The sequence below is a fragment of the Arvicola amphibius genome, chromosome 11, assembly GCF_903992535.2.
Source record: "Arvicola amphibius chromosome 11, mArvAmp1.2, whole genome shotgun sequence".
NCBI classification, from domain to species: domain Eukaryota; kingdom Metazoa; phylum Chordata; class Mammalia; order Rodentia; family Cricetidae; genus Arvicola; species Arvicola amphibius.
Genome location: NC_052057.2, coordinates 118259586 through 118280206, shown reverse-complemented (window position 1 = coordinate 118280206; position 20621 = coordinate 118259586). Strand labels below are relative to the sequence as shown.

The 20621-nt window shown below is 45.0% G+C and overlaps 2 protein-coding genes across 3 annotated transcripts in view; both read left to right on the top strand.

Moving 5' to 3' along the window:
* Esrp1 (epithelial splicing regulatory protein 1) overlaps positions 1 to 8288 on the top strand; it is a 55583-nt gene extending 47295 nt beyond the window's left edge. The window contains exon 16 of the mRNA XM_042055980.1: positions 6748 to 8288. The gene's annotated coding sequence lies outside the window, so the exon portion shown is untranslated. The remainder of the gene's footprint in view (positions 1 to 6747) is intronic.
* A 6846-nt stretch (positions 8289 to 15134) lies between these two features.
* Dpy19l4 (dpy-19 like 4) overlaps positions 15135 to 20621 on the top strand; it is a 56753-nt gene continuing 51266 nt past the window's right edge. The window contains exons 1-3 of one of the 2 annotated variants that reach the window (XM_038347425.1): positions 15183 to 15262; positions 16189 to 16249; positions 19571 to 19678. Coding sequence is in view for 1 of the 2 variants with exons in the window: in XM_038347424.1 (XP_038203352.1) it covers positions 15247 to 15262; positions 19571 to 19678 (124 nt within the window). In the remaining variant the exon portion in view is untranslated. Of the gene's footprint in view, positions 15263 to 16188; positions 16250 to 19570; positions 19679 to 20621 lie in introns of both variants that reach the window. The other variant, XM_038347424.1, reaches the window with a different exon arrangement.

Below are 20621 nucleotides of genomic sequence, written 5' to 3'. Positions count from 1 at the left end.
CAGTTGAGGGGCAGGGTAAGAGTGCTTTTCTTCCTCGTCCTTTCTGCCTTCCACCTTTCTTTTCCGTCTTCCTTTTTTTTAATTGGCGGTGGCCAACCAGGTGGCTCACTTGCTGCTTCTCCAGATGACCCCTGAGTCCCACAGAGTGACTCCCATATATGCACTTTACAGAGAAGAAAAATTAACCATTTTAGAAGAATTGCTCTTTTTTTGAGTGTACAGCTCAGCTAGGTTTATATATAGCATGCATATGTGTGTATGTGTATATATATAATATATAACACGTGTGTGTATATATATATAAAACGTGTATGTATATACATACATACATACATACATACATACATACATACAAACAATGAGGTTCCTGGTAGGAAATAGCTATCACACACACACATGCTATATATATACATACATAAACATACATACATACGTACATGCATATAGCGTGTGTGATAGCTATTTCCTACCAGGAACCTCATTGAGCATAGGCTAGAATTTGAGATCAGCCTGGACAATACTATAAGACCTCATGTTCAAAAATGGCTTTTTTCCAAAACTATTAAAAAGCTTTCATTGTATGCCCTTTTTCTCTCCTTTACTTCTGAAGCTAGCAAGAAGAAATATTGATAGTTGATGGGTTGCCTTCAAGAAGGACACTTCCTATTGGCCCACAGCTTTTCCCAGAAGGATACCGGCACTCTATGTGTGGTTGCCCAAGAGGTCATGGCCACGTCCGGGGATGGGTGTGGCTCGGTTCTTCATATTTGGTTGTTGGAGTTCCAGACTTGTTCTTTTCAGGGGTGTGAACTTTAACCAGATGGACTCAAAACTGGGGGTGAAATTGCCAGTATTTCATTATCTTTGAGAATTGTGACTGTGTGTGCTTCCTCATTCCGAGCCACACATAGTTTTGGGGTGCAAGGAGGATTGGATCTGCCTTTTCCAGTGGAGGATTGGATCTGCCTTTTCCAGTGAGACTTTATAGCACGGGGGCCTTGCAAGGGTTGTTGCGCCCCAGCGTGGGAACGTGTCCAGGTCCCACTGAGGAAAGCTCATCGTTTTATCTCACTGGTAACTTTCATTTTCATTTTGTCTCCTCATGTCCCCAAAAGATCGTGAAAGCACTTTACAAGCTATTGAGTTTGCTCAGTAGTCCCTGATCCCTGAGGGGGCTTGACATCTGGCTGGAAGAAATGTCTCTTAAGTCGATAAGGTTTTTGTTGTTTTTTGTTGGTTTTGTTTTTGTTTTCATGGTTTTGGTTTGATTTTTTATATATAGGTGGTTTGGTTTGGTTTTGTTTTTTTGCAACAGTATTTCTCTGTGCAGACTTGACTGTCCTGGAACTCACTCTGCAGACCAGCCTGGCCTCTAACTCACAGAGATCCACCTGATTCTGCCTCCCTAGTTCTGGGGTTAAAGGCATGTGCCACCACTGCCTAACTGGACAAGTTTTTTGGTTTTGTTTTTGTTTTTTGTTCCTCCCCTGTGCAATTCTAGTCTCTCTCCTGAGGTTGCAAAGGTAGTGTTTGCACCTAAATTTCAATCTATCAGTATTGCTTGTCTATAGATATGTTCTATGCTCATATAGAGATGCAAATGTGTTAAGGTGGCATTTCTCTGTGCAAAAGACGCAAACAATGTTGTATATTTGATTTAACATTATCTGGGAATCAGGTGGATTAATGAATGCAGGCAAACTTTGTAAGCTATGCTTTTGTGGAGCTGGGGACAGAACCCTGGGCTGCGTGTCTACGAGACGAACTCTTTGCTACTGAGCTGTACCACCCCCTCCTGCTGTAAGCTTTATAAAGTTCTATGTTGATACTGTTGATCTTAGGGTTACAGAAATGTAGTTCAGTTATTGTAATTAAGAAGTAATGAAGATTTCTTTGGTTTTTCCGCACAAATCCTTTCCTGTTCCAGGCTCCAGCCCAGGACTGTCCCTGGAACTGCATAGATCATCCATTGCTGCTCTGTGCTGCTCAGAGTGTCAGACCCTGGGCCTTAGGAGCTCACTCTGCTCTGCCTGTCCCTGTAGTGTATTCCCTGTTTGCAGTCCTTGAAAGGAGCTGACCTAGGCCCTTGACTTCTTGGTCTCCCTGGCTTCCTTGGATCTTCACCTCCTCGAACTGCGTCATCGTGCTGTCAACCCCCAAACAACAGGGAGCTGCACTTGGGAAGAATGTTTTCTATTTCTTACACACACACGCACACACACACGCACACTCACGTTCTATCATGTGTATGGGTGTTTTGCCTACATGTATGTCTGTGCACCACAGAGGCCTGAAGAGGTCATCCTTAGGGCCTGAAGAGGTCGTCCTTAGCGATGACTCTGTAATCCCAGCACTTGAGAGAAAGATGGAAACAGGAGCTGGAAGGAACGCAAGGCCAGCATGGGGCACCTAATGGGCTCCTGTCTACCTTACGCTAGCGTATTTAAACAAACATAACTCGTCAGAAATTTGGACTTTGATGATTTTTTTTCTTTTTTGTTTTATTGAGACAGGGTCTGTTAGCCCAAGCTAGTATTTCATACCTGGTGAGATCCAGTTATCTTTTAAAATTCCTGTGTCAGCTAGGTGTGTTGGTGCAAGATCACAGCTGTCTAGTCCTTTAGAGGCTGAAGCAGGATTTCCATGAGTTTCAGACCAGCCTACACAGTACAAGAAAAACCCTGTCTCAAAAACTAAACCCAAATCTCAGTGAGCTTCCAGGCAGCCTCAGGCTGGTCTGCAGCATGAAGCCTTCCTTGTCTCTAAAAGGAAAAGGAAAAAGAAAAACAATTCTGTTGTGTACATAATACTTTAATGATAGTTTATGACAAAATAAGACACTGTTTTAACATGCATCACGCCAGAAAGGACAGACAGATTTGTGGGTGTTTGTATATAAAACTTAAAAAGTTATCTTCGGGTCATGATATTTGTTTTATTGTTTCTAAAGAAGAAAAGGAAACTTTTTTTTTCTGTGTCCTGAGATTTTCTCTTTCCTGTTGTTGGAATGCTGCAGCTCTATTGTTAAGCCCTGACGTGCCACTGACATCACTGAGACTGAAGGTCTGAGGAGGGCAGATATCTAATGTCCTTAATAATTCTGACCCTTGCCCAAACAAGCTTACGCTTTTAAGTACCCATAAAGGTGATTCTTAGTATAATATATGATAGTTGGGAATAGAGGTGGAATTGGTTGACTGGTATCTGACAGGCTCAGATTTAACTGATGTGGAAGATCCAGGGCCTTGTGTTAGCCATGCTCACGTCATGAAATATCCATCAACAACTTTCAAGTCAGAAGCAAGCCAGGACTGGGTCTCTCTCATGCTGGACTATGCAGGACTTTCATGAGCTGTCTGAGATGCTCTTTTAACTGCTGGTAAAATTGCTTCTCCATGGTATTAGCATTGGGAGAAGCAAAGTTGTTTAAGGAAAACTAGGTTGGTGTTGCTTAAAGAAGTGGGAAATTGTGGGACTATGGTAATGGATAGATTTCCTAACTATATATATATTTTTTTTATCCAAAGAGAAGTTTTTTTTCCTGCTTAGTGTTTTAAGCTGAGCACTAAATTGTCTCTTTGTAAGCCACATTTTAAACATGAATGCTAAGTAACTAGCATTTGGGGTTTTCTTTTTGAATACTTGATTTTAAATTTGTACCAATTATGTTACTTAGTCTTGACCATATTTCAGACTGGCTGCGTGAAGCTGGAGCCATCTCCATTTCTGTCTTTGTCTGTTTCTCATTTACATGTAGAAGAACCCACAGTGCTGACAGTTTTCCTTCTAATATGTAAGCGTGCCATGTAAATAAAACAGCATGCGGGAAACCTGTGTGTGTGCAAAGATTTTATCCTGGGTCTCTCCATTCCAGCCAGCCCTCCAAGTCTGAGGCCTCCTGTGCCAGAAACCCACAGGTGCTCCCAGCCTTCATAGAAAGCTGCCTAGCATGTGTTTATAGCCCATACTCATCCTCCCATATTCCTTCAAATATTTCTAGATTCCCTATAATACAGTGCAAAATGAATGTTCAACACGCAGTGTTGCTGTGTCTCCTGGCTAGTCTGATACTTTAGATGTAGCTCAAACTGGCCTTGGATTTGGGAGCAATTCTCCTGCATCACCTGCTTAGGATTACAAATGGGCACCACCACACCTGACCTGGTTGCTGCTGTTGCCAGTGGTTACTTGTTTGGAGAACAGTGACTAGGTTGGCTGTTGAGTCAGTATTTAAGAGCATATACTGCTAGCCAGGTGGTGGTGGTACACACCTTTAATCCCAGGAACTAGGAGGCAGAGGCATGCAGATCTCTTCTTAGTTGGAGGCCAGCCTGGTCTACAGAGTCTCTAGGACAGCCAGGGCCCCACAGAGAAACCCTGTCTGGAAACAAAACAACAGAAGAGCGCATACCGCTCTTGCTGACAAGCTGAATTGGCTCCTACCACCCATGTCACGGGGTTCAGAACCACGTGCAATATCAGCTGTAGGAGATGGCCTCAGACACCTGCATATACCTCAGCACGCACACACGTGGCTATACTTAAGTAAAATTAAGATGTCTCAAAAGAGGAGATGCTGACCAGAAAAGACTGTATGATCAGAACTCGGGCTTTTCCTCCTGAGTGCTCATCAGTAGCTGATTAAACACGATCCCTGGGTATGGATGGCTTGCTGTGCTGGTGGGACCACCATCTGCTTCACTTTCCCCATCTTCAAGGTGGCCACGGACTCGGGTGTGCTCAGTAGCCCTTAGCTAACGTGTGTGAGGACCTGGATTTGATCCCTAGTGCCAAAGTCAGTCAAGGGATGTAGCGTGACAGCCTAGAGCAGTGGTTCTCACCCTTCCTCGTGCAATGACCCTTTAATACAGCTCCCCGGGTGTAGTGTCTCCCCCACACATACACACCATAACATTATTTTCGTTGCTACTTCATGACTATAATTTTGCTGCCGTTGTGAGTTGTGATGTGAATGCTTTTGGAGGCAGAGGTTTGCAGAAGGGGTTGAGACCCACAGGTGTGTGAGGAGCTGATTGGCCTGAGGCCCTGAGCGTTCACTGGCGTAGAGAGTTCCTGTTTGCCATTGGTCATAGACCTTGGTGCTGCTTATAGCTTTTAACATTTTGTTTGAAATTTGTGAATTTTAGGAATTTTTTTTAACTTGCTACTATTTAAAGTATTTTTTTTCAAGATTTCGTTCTCTTTTTGATTTATTTCATGTGCATTGATGTTTTGCCTGTGTGAGGGTGTCAGATCCCCTGAAATTGTACATGTAGACAGTTGTGAGCTTCCATGTGGGTCCTGGGAATTGAACCCAGGTTCTCTGGAAGAGCAGCCAGTGCTCTCAAAACTGCTGCGCCATCTCTCCTGCCCTTCATGATTTATTTTTAAAGTCTTTATTTGAATTGTGTATCTGTGCCTGTGCCGTGTCTGCCTGAAGAGACCAGAAATGTTGATACCCTGGGCTGGAGTCACGGGCAGTTGTGAGCTGCCTGAGTTGGGTCCTAAGAACTGAATTCCATCTTCTACAAGAGTAGAGTTCCTGAGTTCAATTCCCAGCAACTACATGGTGGCTCACAGCCATCTGTAATGAGATCTGGTGCCCTCTTCTGGCCAGCAAGCATGCAGACAGACAGAACACTGTATACATAATAAATAAATAAATCTTAGAAAAAAATTATTTAAAAAAGGGTAGTTTGTGCTCATAACTACTAAGCCATCTCTCAACCTGTCAAGGGGTGGTGTGTGTGCGTACACACACATATGTCCATACATGTGTACCATGAGTATGTACTGCCCACAGAGGCCAACAGGACATCAGGACCCCTAGAGCTGGAGTTACTATGAGCTACCTACTCTTGAGTGCTGGGAGCCAGTTCTCCAGATCTATGTTTTTATTTAGGTTGGTTGGTTTTCTTGAGACAAGATCTTCTCTATGTAGACCGGACTGGCCTGGAACTCAACAGAAATTCTCCTACCCCTGTCTCTTCTCCCTTGGGATTGTAGACCAGCCTCTCCACCGATGCAAATAATTCCAGTCAGACCAAATTAGACCAAATAAAAGATGCCCATGTTTAATGTAGTGCTCCTTCCTGGGTGGCACTGGGGAAAAGCATGGTGAGGGGTGGGGGAGACCATGTGTTTATTCTCTAGGGACTGCCTAAATAGCCTGTGGGATTGGTCCTAACCCCCCTGGGAGGGGGTCACACTGCTTGGCAGGCTTTCTGGAGGTGGAGTCCAGACCAAGGCAACTCCCAGGGGAGGGGGCTTGAAATGGAGCTTCCTGCTCAGTGATCCAAAGATGAGTACCAGGGGCTGGGATGAGGCCCCCAAATGTAATATTCCAGACTCAGTATAAAGGCGTGTTAGGGAGCTGGGGTGATGCTTTCGACCAAACAGTAGACCGCAATTCCCCGTCCTCCGACTCTGTGTGAAGCCTTTAATACTGAGTTGAACTTCTGCTGCTAGAAGGGTACCATAGCTACTGACCCACGCTGAAGAATGGGTTGAAGTGGAACTGAATTGCGTTTGGCAGGTGCGATGTTTCATGTTAAATACACTGAATTATACAAAGGGAAGGGTAGTGCAGAGATACTACAGAAATGGCCAGATGCCTTTGCCAGTCTGTTAAACTCTAAACCATTGACTGTGAATCCCACAGGACTGTCTGAAAAATGGTAGTCTCCTAAGAATTGGAAAAATTAAATGTAGAGGATATAACATTCTCTCTTTTTTTCCTCCCTTCAGTGTTTGAAAGACGTATAGTGATCCTGAAACCGTCAGACAAGAAAGCTTCCAGCAATTTCAGGGGACGTTTGCATACACTTGGGCTGCAGTATTTTCAGCCAACCCGACTGGACAGCAGGCCTGGGCCTCATCTTTTGGTGGAGTGAAAAAAGTTGAGCCAGTAAAGCCAAATCTTCTTGTTTTTTCCCCACGTGCACTGGCAATGCCTTTATTGACCATTTAGGGCAGTCAAACACACACACACACACACACAAAGACAAAGTAAGTACAAGACAGAGAAGGACACAGACCTGCAGCACAGTCCCGTCTCCTTTAGCATTGTCTGCCTGATCTCATGGCCCTCTGTCCTCAGGGCCTCGAGAACGCCCCCTCCTCCTTGCCTCACTCACACCAGTGCACAGAGACCCGCTTGGAAGCCAAATCTTAATAGCAAGCAGCACACACACACACACCTGGCTCCTTGTTGAGGGCAAGTCGGAAATTTAAAATGTGAATTTGAAGTCAAATGTCTCACTGCCCGCTAAAGTGGCATTAATTACTTCCTAAGTTTGTCTTAAGAGTAAAACAGATTCCAGTAGTGCCCACCATCCACCATCAATTGCTACAGAAGCTTCTTTGTGTGTTCCCACTCTTCTGTCTCCCCGTTCTCTGTAAAATAAAACTCTCTTGCTAAGTAATTTAAGTGTAAGTTCCTAGACTACTTAAAATACCAAACTAAGAAAAGGAATAAAATAAAACTAATATTTTCTCAAATATTAGTTTTCTTCAATATATGCCAGCATGATGCCTTATAGTTAAAAACACAGATTTTTTTTAAAGCGCCTCTGACAAGACTGGGCCTGTAGCTCAGTAGGAGAGAGCTTGCCTAGCATGCTCTAGCCCTGGGTTCTAGTCCCGGCACCCCCTCCACTCATGCCTAGTTAAAGGGTTTGGATGTCTTCTCGGCAGGTACCAGTTGTAAATAAGAATGAAGTAGGGGCCAGAATTGGACACCAAAAGTGAGAAGCAGCTACGTGTGGTTTGTGGTTGCTAGTGTGAGCTGTAACTGAGTGCTCGGCTTCATATGTATTATCTTATATTGTACTTTTTTCATTGTTGATGGTTTGGACTTTGATAAGGAAAAACTCCATAGTTTTTAATGTCACAGAAAGAAGGTATTTGAACAGGTGTATTCTGGAAGCAGTATACTAACCAAAGTGAATGCTTGTACATATTACGAGCCCTCTTCCCCAAGGCCTCAACTGTCAAGTACTTAAACCCTGTAAAACCGTAAGACTGTAGTCGCGTGTGGACTGACGTGATCGCTGCCCGCGTGGAACCAGCGCTCCGGAAGTGCAATCCTAGACGCTAACCAGCCCTCTGCCTCGTGTAACTCAAGGGGAAAGTGATTTGATTCAATGCACATATTTCTTCGTTGCTTGTGTTGTCCTTTGCTTGGATGCAATGCCATGCTGCCTTTGCGGCTGCGATTTTTAGTTACTTTGCATTAACACCCTCACTGGGAGTCAACATTACCCTCTTACTTGACCAACATGAGCCCTTCAACTGCAGCAGGAAGAGAGACAAAAAAAAAAAAAAAAAAAAAAAAAAACATTTTGTGGGAAAAATTGTTGAGATCCGGCACTCGAAATCAAACAAGAATAAAAATTCATACTTGATGCCTTAAGCCACTCCTGCCTGAAGCTCTGAGGGGCTTAGACGGGCAGCGATGCTTGCTATAGTACTACTGTATTTTTTGTAGAATTGTTACGTTCACTAATAAAACTTGCCTGCTTAATCTCAAGGTCTGCAGTCTGTTCCTGACAAGGCTCATGGGGGTGGTGACAGGTCGGCCTTTCTGTCGGTGGGACTCCTTTGCCCTCGTTTACCATACACAATTACAAAAGCTTCCAACAAGAGGCTGGAAATTACAACACTTGTGACGTGTTGGACACCTGTCCAGGTCCATGTGTGTGAAGTTATTCTCCAGCGTAGGTTTGAGACAGGAACACCACTGAATCTGCAGCTCAGTGATGATTCACCTCCCAGTGCCGGGGTTACAGTGGGTGCTCCTGTGCCTGGCTCCCTGATTCACCTCCCATTGCTGGGATTACCATGGGTACCACCATGCCCAAATCTCCATTACTCACCTCCCAGTATCAGGTTACAGCAGGTACCTCCATGCCTGGCACTGTGATGCACCTCCCAGTGCTGGGGTGACAGTGGTTACCATGCCTGACTTCTTAATGTGGGTGCTGTGAATCTAGACCATCTTATGTGGCACCACACTGGTTTACTGACTGAGCCAGTGTTGGCTTCCTATTTCCAGTGTTCTGTACTTGACTGGACATGACTGCTCCAATACTTAGAAGGGTGTGGAGGAGGAGAGAGATCGTCACAAAACCAGGGGACAAAATACAGTATGACCAGATGACAGCACACGCTTTTAATCCCTGCACTCAGCAGGCAGAGGCAGGCAGAGCTCCGAGTTTGAGGCCACCCTGGTCTATAGAATGAGTTCCCGGACAGCCAGGGCTACACAATGAAACCCTGTCTCAGAAAACCTACATAAATATTTGGGAGATAGGGAATTTAGTAAGGATGATGGGGTAAGAAATGAGAAAGATCTCATTCATATATATATATATATAACCTTAATGCTTATCAGATTTACAGTCTTCCTGCTTTTCCCAGCCATTGTACTCAGGAACAACCAAGAGTTAACCTCTGTCCTGGACTCAAGTGGCCCAGCTTAGCTGGGTCTATTGAGGCAGGGTAGTGCAATTCTTGTTTCCCACTGCATCTTTTGGTCATGCAGTACTCATGTGGCACCCAGTAAGTACTAGTTGAGTGAATGTCTTAGTTACTTTCCTAGTGCTGTGACAAAGACACCATGCCCGAGGCAACTTCTAGAAGAAAACATTTAATGTGGGGGCTCACAGTTTCATGACCTATAATACTTTGATAGTTTTATAATTTTGGACTAAGTGATAGAGTCCTTGCCATGTGACCTGGGATTGATCTCCAACATCAAAATAATAATAATTCTTTTTAGGTTTTTCAAGACAGGATTTCTCTATGTAGCCTTGACTGCCCTGTAGAACTCGCTCTGTAGACTAGACTCACCTCAAACTCAGAGGTCCGCCTGCCTCTGCCTCTCGAGTGCTGGGATTAAAGGTGCGCACCACCACCGCCCGGCTGATTCTTCTTTTGAAATAGTAACGTTTTCAAGAAGTTGCTTTTCATTCAAACTAGCAACATATCTGTATTTGCAGTTGATTGTGAGATTTACCTCATGCTCTGGTTGGTTGCTTCTGACATCTACTCGGCACAGGGCTGCATGCCTTTCAGGAACCAGTTCCTAGCCGTAGATAAGTATTCAGGGTTGTAACAGGATTTAAGAAAACCGGTGGACTGGTTGTGCTAAAAACTGAAAACAAGGCAAGCAAGTGTGCAGCCGTTATCTCCAGCTCCAGCTCTTTGTGTAGAGACAGGGTTTCACTAAATTCTCTACCCTAGCAGTTCCCCTATTAGAGCCTTCTGATTAGCTGTGCTTGCAGGCTTGTGTCTGACTAAAACTTTTCTGTTATGAAATCCTGTTTTTTCATTAAAAATAATTTTTTATGCAATATATGATGATCATGGTTTCCCTCACCTTCCAGGTCTTCCCCACCTCCAAGTCTTTAGAACACAAACAGACAAAAAAGAAACAGCACATGAAACACACAAAAACAACCCATAACAATACAAAATTGGAAACAGTAATACACAAGCAAAAGATCAGTAAGGTTAAAAAAAAGAGGAAAAAAACCAAATACTGTCAACCTCCAAAAATATGATTGTCTTTTGTTTAGTTTTTTTATTGCCTGTCTCCTGCTGGTCGGGTGCTTTATATGCCAAGGGGGCTGCATTGGAGAAAATATTTTTCCTTTGCAGTGGGTATCAATTGGAAGGCTGGATCTTGGTTAAGGATGAGAGTTTCTGTCCATTTCGACTTCTCAGGGCTGGGATCCCATGCAGCTTGAACCTGTGCAGGCCTGTCTTAGCCAGAGTTCCTATTGTGGCAATGAAACACCATGACCAAAAAGCAACTTGGGGAGGAAAGGGTTTATTCGGCTTACACTTCTACACCACAGCTCATCATCAAAGGAAGGCAGGGTAGGAACTCAAACAGGGCAGGATTTGTATAAGCATAAGGATGGATTCTGCTGATGGAGGATGCAGAGTCCATGGAGCCTCTTTCATAGGGATGGGTTCCATTCATGGAGACAAAGCTCAGGATTAGGGCCGGAACAATGCTCAGGATACTGCAGGCATTCAGGTGGAGGCTGGCTCCTAATAGAATAGCAAAGGTGGCAGTGGTACTTGCCTTTAATACCAGCACTTGGGAGGCAGAGGCAGGCAGATCTCCGTGAGTTGGCTGTTTTCAGGACCCTCTTCCCACTGCCACCACTGGGGACCTGCAGCATTTCTGCCATTAATCCATTACAGGAGCCATGTAAAGATGGACGGAGACATGCATGGTTTGGCAAATGCACATACAGTCACTAATAAAAAGAACACTAAGCTTGACTTCTGACCATCACATGTGTACGTACATGCATTTGCCCACACACAAACACACACGCACACACAAAAGATAAGGGAAATTTTAGGCAAAGAAGAGCTAACTTCCCATTGAAGACCCTGTCACTTCCCTGCATTCTTACACTCTTTCCCAGTCATAACTACCTGCCCCACTCTCCCTGGGGCCCAGAGTACTCCTCAAGCAGCTAGTTCCTAGGTCTGGAGCATCAATGGACAGATCTGCAGACTTCCCCAAAAACCAACAAGGAGACCGAGTCCCATATGTAAAAGCAAAGAGCCTTTATTTTCTTTATTTTTCTCACAAGTTCACAAATTTGGGCTCTCTGTGCCCAACGTATTGGAGTGATCAGAGAGCCCTGAACTCAGTTGGGGTTGGGTTTTATAGCAGCAAAGGTAGCGGTGAGGAATTTCTAAGGTTCAGGACCCCTGATTGGCTGACATTTGTCTAGGGGTGTCCTGGTGAAAAGCTATGGGTGTGGACTGGCAGGTGATCCTATCTGCAATGGTTGGAATGTTAAGAATTTCTTCCTTGGTGAAAGGGGATGGGTGTGTGCTGGGCTAAGGGGCATCTGTTCCTGGATGGAGCTAGGGTGTTTGTGGTCTTTCTTAGAACCAGGTATTGCCTTAGGGTAAACCAAGGCTCGGGCCTACCTTCCTGTCTTGGCAGGTGTGTACCAAGCTGCTGGGGCCTACGCTTACATATGATCCTCACCACCCCTTTGGCAACCACGTTTCTGGGACATCCATGCTGGCATTTCCTCTCCAAGCTCAAGCGGTCACCTATTCAGGACACCTGGCCTGTCCCCCAGCTGGTGCCTCCATCCTCTGGTTTTCCAAGGTGTCCCAATGAAGGGCCTATCTGCTCCTGGCACACTCATCTTTGTCAATACAGCTAGAACAGGTGTTAAGAATCTAGTTTTTGGGCTGGAGAGATGGCTCAGTGGTTAAGAGCATTGCCTGCTCTTCCAAAGGTTCTGAGTTCAATTCCCGGCAACCATATGGTGGCTCACAACCACCTGTAATGAGTTCTGGTGCCCTCTTCTGGCCTGCAGACATATATATAGACAGAATATTGTCTAAATAAATAAATATTTTTAAAAATCTAGTTTTTTCCCCCCAGCAACTTGCCTTTTCTGCTTCCTCATGAAACAAATGCCTGAGGTCTCCAGGATGGCAGTTAACTAGATGCTTATCCACTCACACCTACCACTGAGCATGCATGAGCTCACCAGCTCTGCTTCTCCCCCACATCACCTCATACCTCAGAAAGCAGCCAGACATGAACCGATGTCCATATACCAAAAGAGTCTGGGATGTTCTGGTAGAAGCTCCATCCCAACCTCTAGCATCCATATACCCAAAGAGCCTGGGGTGTTCAGGTGGAAGTTCCACCCCAAGCCCTCTCCCCCATCTCTCTTTAAACCCTACTGCATCTCAGAAAACCCACCAAATGATGACACCCTCTGAGAGATGCTCAAGACCACTTCCACAGAGTACTTAAACTGCCCTCGCCCCTGAAAACAGACTTGTTGGTTTCTGGTATCACTTTTCCACCTCTCTGAGGCGATGGAAAATCATCTGAGAGTGCTTACCCATTAAATCTGGGCTTTTTCTAATTTGATTTGGTCTGATTTGGATTACTGCCTCAGCAGAGAAGCTTATGGGGTGCAGAAACTTTTCACTAGGAATATCGGTCTTCTTCTTCTTCCTCCTCCTCTTCCTCTTCTTCTTGTTTGTTTTTCAAGATCAGGTTTCTCTGTGTAACAGCTCTGGTTGTCATGGAACTAGCTCTGTAGACCAGGCTGGCCTCAAACTCACAGAGATCCACCTGCCTCTTCCTACCGAGTGCTGGGATTAAAAGCGTGCGCCACCAACACCCGGCCGATCTTTTAACTTCTAAGTCATCTCTTCGACACCACTTCTTCAGTATTTTAAAAATTAAAAAAAAAGTATAGGTGGCTAGTGGTGGCGCACGCCTTTAATCCCAGTACTCAGGAGGCAGAGGCAGGTGGATCTCTGTGAGTTTGAGGCCAGCCTGGTCTACAGAATGAGTACCAGGACAGGCTTCAAAGCTACACAGAGAAACCCTGTCCCAAAACAAAAAAACAAAAAACAAACACAAACGAAAAGGTACAGCCAAGTGGTGATTGATCATTCCTTTAATCCCAGTACTCAGAAGGCAGATCTCTGTGAATCTGAGGCCAACCTGTTCCAGAACAGCCAGGGCCACACAGAGAAACTCAGTCTTGAAATAAATAAAGAAAAGAAAAAAGAGAAAAAAAGAAAGAAAAGTAAACTACAGAAAGCTGGGTATAATGTTGCATGGCTTTATTCTCGCCACTTGGGAACTGGAGTCAAGAGCATTGCCATGAGTTCAAGGCCAGTCTAGGGCATATGTCTCAAAAATAAAGAAAAAGACTAAGAACTAACAAATGAAGACAAAAGAGTAACATGATTAGCTCAAGATAGCCATCTCAGAAATCATCTTCAGTTATCATAAGAAAACCAGTTCATGTAGGTTCAGCTCAAACTTCACACACACACACACACACACACACACACGCACGCACGCACGCACGCACGCACGCACGCACGCACATACAGTGTCTTAACAAATGATATTCTACTTTTACTATATTTGGAGGCTTTGGGCTCAGTGGAAAAATGTCTTCTTTTTTTTAACTGTACATCTTCCAGGGTTCTTATTTTCAGGAATATTCTACACAAGTTTTCATACAGTACGTACTGTTTTCATAAGGTTTGATAATATGAAAGAATGAATCAAGGTTCATTTCTCTCGAACTAAGTTGCCTCATGTTTTTTACAATGAAATTTTAATTGGGTTAGCGGGTTCTTAATACTTGCGAGTGTTACTCTGCTCACTGTATGCAATATGAGACATGAACAGAACAGCAAACTGAAACTACATTCTATTGTTGTGGAATAATCTGCATGTATTCCTTTGTAACAGACCAAAGCACTACTATGTTTTTGCCAGAACACTGAGATGTACAAATATTTTGTTTAAGCCAATTCTGGTGATTGACATGTTACCTTGTCTTGTGTCCTGTTTTATTTGATAATAGTTTAACTTGCAAATGTAGCTGCGTTTGACCTTGAACTAATGAGCCTCCCGCCTTTCTCTTTCCCCTCTTCTCCCTCTCCTCTCTCTTTCTTTCCCTCTCAAATTCTGGGGTTACGATAGGGAATATCCTAGTACAAGCTTCTTTTTTGTAGCAGTCAAGTGTGTTCGAAACCAAAGAGGGGATCATTCTTGTCATTTTTGTGGCTGGGAACCTGAGGCAAGAGTCCACCTTGGGCTATATATAGTGAGCTCCAGTCTCAACAACAAACACTGTCCTCCCAGTCCACAGAGCCCGTCTAGAACGTTTTGCCAGGCTTTGAAACCATCGTGAGAACATGCAGGCACTGACAGAGGATCAGGTCCAAGGTTCCCGCTCTAGTGACTTGCTCTGCGCTTGGACCTCAATTTTCTCTGTGTAAGATGGGACGGACGTGGGGACTAGATCTGGACAACAGTCTGTGACTTCCCGCGTCTAATCCCAACGTCACGAGACCTCGCTCTGGTTCCTGCTTTGCGGTGCGGGTGGGTCACGGCGGAGGGAGGGAGGGAGGGCGGCCGCGGGCGCACGAGCCCCTCTCCTCGCTTGAGCGCGGCCATCACTGCGCCGTCGTGGGCTCACGCCGGGCTCGCTCGCGAAACGCTCCGGCCGGCCTCCGTTCCCTGCACTCTGGTTCCCGGAGCGCCTGGGGGGACACAGTTGGCGGCGACACCCGAGGGGGGCGGGTCAGGAAGTGGGGGCGCGGCGGCCGGGATCGGGCCGCGGCGGCCGCGGGTTGGCAGACGGCGGAGGTTTGGGAGACTCCGGGCCGCTCGGCAGCCGGCGGGCCACCCGGGCCTCCGCGGAGACGATGGCGAAGGGAGAAGGTGACGGCCGCGCTGTGCAGCGCGCCAACCGCCGCGGAGGGCTCGGGAGAGGGGCTGGGGCCTGGCTGCGGCCCGCGCGCGGGGAGCGAGGCGGCCGGGGGCGCGCGCCCCTGAGTTTGCGGAGGACCCGGGCGCGCGGAGAGAATGGCCCAAAGTTTGGTCTCCCCGAGTGGGACGCCGAGGTGGAGCTCAGAGTTGGGAGTCTCGGAGAGGGATCTGGTGGGGAGTGGCGGAGCTGCGGGTCCGGAGTTGCTCGGCGCTGGAAAGCGGGGCGAGGCTGGGTGGGCTCGGGTGCGCGCGCCGGGAGCTTGGGCTCGCTCCCCGCGCGAGGAACGGAGGCGGGGAGTCTGGATGAATGCGCAGAACCTGACAGTGCTCCCTTGCGCAGTGAGGGATAATGAACCGCAAAGGGCAGGGGCGTGCAAGTGGTTTTGAGGGAACGAGGAGTCCAAAGGACCTCTTGGGTTAAAACTGATGGACTGGAGAGATCTCTGCACGCCCCTCAGGGTCAATGCCAAGAAACTGATTTTTTTTTTTTTTTTTTTTTTAAAAAGCCAGCAGTATTTTTCTAGAGTGGATGCCCACAGTTAGAGGAAAAATAGGAAGCAGTAAGAAACTAAGTTGCCAGTGATAAATGGCGTAAAAAAGTATTTGTGGTACAGTAACTGCATGGTAGGACTGTGCTTTTAGACTTTCCTCGCTTGGCTGAGCAGTTAGATGCTGCATTCTGCTGGAAAACAGTTTATCTTACAGAGTGGAGTTGGCAATGGTCTCGTTAGTTCCTTGGATTTACATTTAAACCCTTGAGCCGAGGGTACAAGAGGGGAGTTGGGAAATTCACTGCAAAGCCATTCTTGAGGTTATCAGAGCTGTGGTGCCCACGGGACGGTCCCGAAGTCAGGGTTTAATCACTCCTCCTCCTGCAGTTCTCCGCGTTAGGATTCATCCACGTTCAAGATACTGCCTAAAAAATAGCCTCAGAAACAGGTAGTTTGTGAGAACGACCGTAATTCCTCCTGTTTCCTTAGTTTTACTTGTTGTTGCAATGTGTTATCCTTTGTTAAAAGAAATGTTTTTGTAAGTTTTATTTTTGTGGTTAGCTACACGTCTGTTATCCGGCAAGGTTGACAAACCAGTTTACATGCCCTTGTGAGCACATTATCGAAAAAAATAATATGCACGACTAAAGCTTGACATTGCAAATATCCAAAAATGCCATTTAGGTTGTTGTTACACTTAATACATACATAGTTTGTATTTGTTATTTTAAAGTTAGGCCAATCTATATTTTTATTTGAATCCGGGTACCATTTCTAGCTTTTAGCTTATTCACAGGCACTTGGAACCTCGTTGTTTTCCAGCTGTCTCTGACAGTTAATTCTACCAAACATCTTTCTTGATACAGTAGTTTATTGGTGCTTACATTTATACTCCCTGAAACAAACGTAAGTCAAAGAAAGGAACAGTAAGCTTTTCTCCCGGGCCCTGCCTGTCTCTTCCAGATGGACATCTAGAAGCCTGTTTGTAGCCATTAGCTCATGTGATGATGACGGGACTAGAGACTGAAGTAGCAGATTTTTCCTGTGGATGTGTAATCATCGTTTGGTTTGGCTTTTTCTTTATAATGCTAAAAATGTAACTTTTTGAAAAGGGAGCTGGAATTCATCCCAGAGATTGCTTTCAGCTTTGCTGTTTTCCATGCCCCATCCTTTGGTCAGTGTCAGCTCCAACCCAGGGTCTGGACCTCGCGCCTGACTTCATCATAAGTTTTGCCTTTCCGTTGTTCAGTTACCTGGGCGATAGAAAGGAAGTGAGAATTTGCAATTATTTAGCTTTTTAGTACCATGCAAAAACTTGGTTTTATTGACAGAATTTATGAAATGATTAAAATACATGTTTTCATTGTCAGGTTGTGCTTTTCTCCCTCCTTTTGAAACAGTGTCTTCCTCTAACTCTGGCTGGCCTGGAACTGGCTTTGTTGGCCTTCAATGCACAGAGATCTGCCTGCCTCTGGCGTCTGGGATTCTGGTAGTGAGTCACCTCACCCAGTTCAGGTTTTTTTGCTGCAATTTTTGTTGTTGTTGTTTTTTGAGACAAGGTGTCTTTGTGAGCTGTGGATGGCCTGGAACTCAGAGCCACTTGCCTCTGCCTCATGATTGCTGGGATTAAAGGCATGCACCACCACCACCAGGCTTTGCTGCAGAAATTTAATGTAACTAAACATTAAAACTCAATTTTTTGTTTTTATTTATTTAAAAAATATTTTTATATTTTTGAAATTGTAATATAATTACTTCTTCCTCTTCCTTTTTTTTCTAAACCCTCCCATATACCCATTCTTGGTCTCTTTCAAATTTATGGTCTCCTTTTTCATTAATTGTTACATACATGCAATATATATTTCTAAATATAACCTACTCAGTGTGTATGCTACTTGTGTTTGTGTGTTTTTAGGACTGAACTTTTGCTATTGAATAACTAATCGGTGTGTCTTCCGGGTAGGCTCTCACCCTCTGTCAGAGTTCCCTAGTTGCCTTTTATATAGGGTTGAGGTCTTCCCCTCTCCTGTGGCATGTCCGTTATTACTCTTGCTCTGGCAGCCGTGCTGGGGAGACTTTGTGGTCTCAGCAAAGTCCTTCATCCTCTGGCTCTTTCCACCCCCTCTTCCACAGTGTTCCCTCAGCCTTAGGTATGGGGGTTCAGGAGATGTGTCCATTGGGCCTGGCTCCCCGTCTTTGCATTTTGCTCGGTTGTGGATTTCTTTAACGTGCACAGAGGCGTTTTGTTGACGAGGAGTGAGAACATTGGGAGTTTAGAGCCTGGTTAGAGATCATGGCGCTGTGAGAGTAGGTGAGAGTTGAGCTGTGAGAGAGACCAAACCTCCAGGCATGGCTCACCTTTTATTGCTGCACTGTTACTTAGAGACATTTTAGGAAGCATGAATTTGCTGGGAAACAGTCTCAGAATCTGTTTTACTCAGTTTCACAGTAAAGCTAAGGAGTTGTCTGTTTGATCAGAGCGGCCCATTCTCATTGCTACTGATTCCATCCTTTGGTCCACATTTTATAGCTTAGCGACTTAACTGAGAGGAAGGAAGAGAGGTAAAAACCTGGGCCACAGCATGAACCTGACAGGCCTCTAGCCTATTGCAGTAGCTTCTATTCTGCACGATAATTTTAGGAAAGGAAAAACTTATCTGTGCCAAATTCCTGTTCAGTGTGTAGTCTCTTGTTTTTTAATTTGGAATTGTAAGTTATAATTTCTGCATTACATTTTAAAACATTAGAGATAGAAAAGGTGAGCATTTTGGTATTAGGACATTTTTTCAAGCTCTTCCCTATGTGTGATGGAACAGAAAGCAAACACCTGTGAGCTCTGCTGTGGAGAAGGCCTGGCTGGGCAGTAGTTCATCAGTAGAGTATTTGCCTAGTGTGGTTAGGACCCTTTGTTCAGTCCCAAATCCTGGAAAGAAAAATGGTGGTGCATGCCTGTAATTCCAGCATTTGGAAGGCTGAGGTGGGAGAGTCAGGGGCTTGAGGCTACTCAGGAGCTTGCCTTTAAAAAGAAGGGGGAACAGGAAGAAGCATAATTTTATAAATGATGGGTTTGTTAATTTTGGGTAGCTAACATAGTAAGATTAAAAATATCCCTTGGAATTTTTGGGAAAAAAATTAACTTTTTTGAAATATTTTTAATTATTTATTTGTTTTGCCCACATGTGTATCTGTCTGAGGATATCAGATCTTGGAGTTACAAATAGTTGTGAGCTGCCATGTGGGTGCTGGGAATCGAACCTGGGTCCTCTGGTTGAGCAACCAGTGCCCTTAACCACTGATCCATCTCTCCAGCCCCCCTTTTTTGGAACATTTAAAAGAGCATCATTTCAGGATAAGAATTCATAAGCTTTTTTACCAGCTAGTCTCCTAAAATGTGAGTGGCGGCGGTGGTGGTAGGGAATGTATGTTTGTTGTTGTTTCCGTTCCTGTACACTAAAGACTGTTTGAGGAAGAGCTCCAGATACGAAAAGTTACTTCCGGCACTAATGGTTCTCACAGGACCTGTTTTAGTCACATGACACCAACATTTTTCTCTTTATAGAGTCAGAGATAATATACTTGATTCCCTCAGTATCAAAGTTGTGCCATTTGTGCCAATTTGTCAACCAGGGAAGCTCATTAGAGACAGGCCTGGGGGTGTGTACTGGGATCTGGCCATGAAGTAGCCTTTGCTTTTCACATAGCAGAGTTGATGCACTTGAGGTACCAAAAATTGATGCACGCATTGCAATAATGTCTTAAATGTCTTAAGGGTCATCTGTAGAACTCCGCCAAAGGAAAAAGCACAAGACTTCAGGAAGCCAGGAAGCCAGAGCAGAGAAGACCAGAAGCCCCGCAGTTTCTGAAAGACTTTCAAAATGTAAGTCACGTAGGTCTGGGTGGATGCCTGGGTGGTGGTACACCAGCTGAAAAAGTATGTTTTTGTCATGTCAGTGCATGAACTTCAAAATTGTCTCTTGCTTTTTGTGTTTTGAGGTGTTGGGAACTAAGCCTGGGCTTGTGTACCAACCAGACAAGCACTTTCCACTGAGCATGCCCCCATCTTTTTTTTTTTTTTTTTTTTTTTTGGTTTTTACGAGACAGGGTTGCTCTGCAGCTTTAGAGCCTGCCCTGGAGCTAGCTCTTGTAGACCAGGCTGGTCTCGAACTCATAGAGATCCGCCTGCTTCTGCCTCCCGAGTGCTGGGATTAAAGGCGTGCACCACCACCGCCCGGCCATGCCCACATCTTATAGAAAGATATTTTGAGATTAACTTCATCATTAACACAATTGATTTTTGCTATAGAATAGCCCCTAAACTGTATCACCTTACAATATACACTGATATCTTGTTTATGGTTTATGGCCATGGTATGACATGACATGATAAGACAAACATTGATTGCTGAGTTGTCACATGTTTACTCACAGGGTGGCTGGTCTGGCTTCATGTCCCAGGAAGGAATAGCCACTCTTTGGCACATGTTTTTTTCTGGGATGCAGGAGAAGAGCCGGAGAGTATGTAGAATCATACATGTCCCTTGGAGCTTCTGCTAGGCTGGCCCACTGTCACTTGTACTTCTGCTTGTGGTCCAAGCAAGTCCTAGTAAATCCAGATAATGGGAAAGAAGTCGCATGGTCATGGTAGAAATCATCATCTGTCTCTATTCATTCGTTTACTTTATCACATTGCAGATCAAGCCCAGGGCTTTGAACATGTGGCTCACGCTGTTTGTGAGCTATATCACCCTATAATCTTTCCGTAAGGAAGGAGATAATGGTTGGTAATATTAACACCATCTTACTACACTTTATCTCTTTCC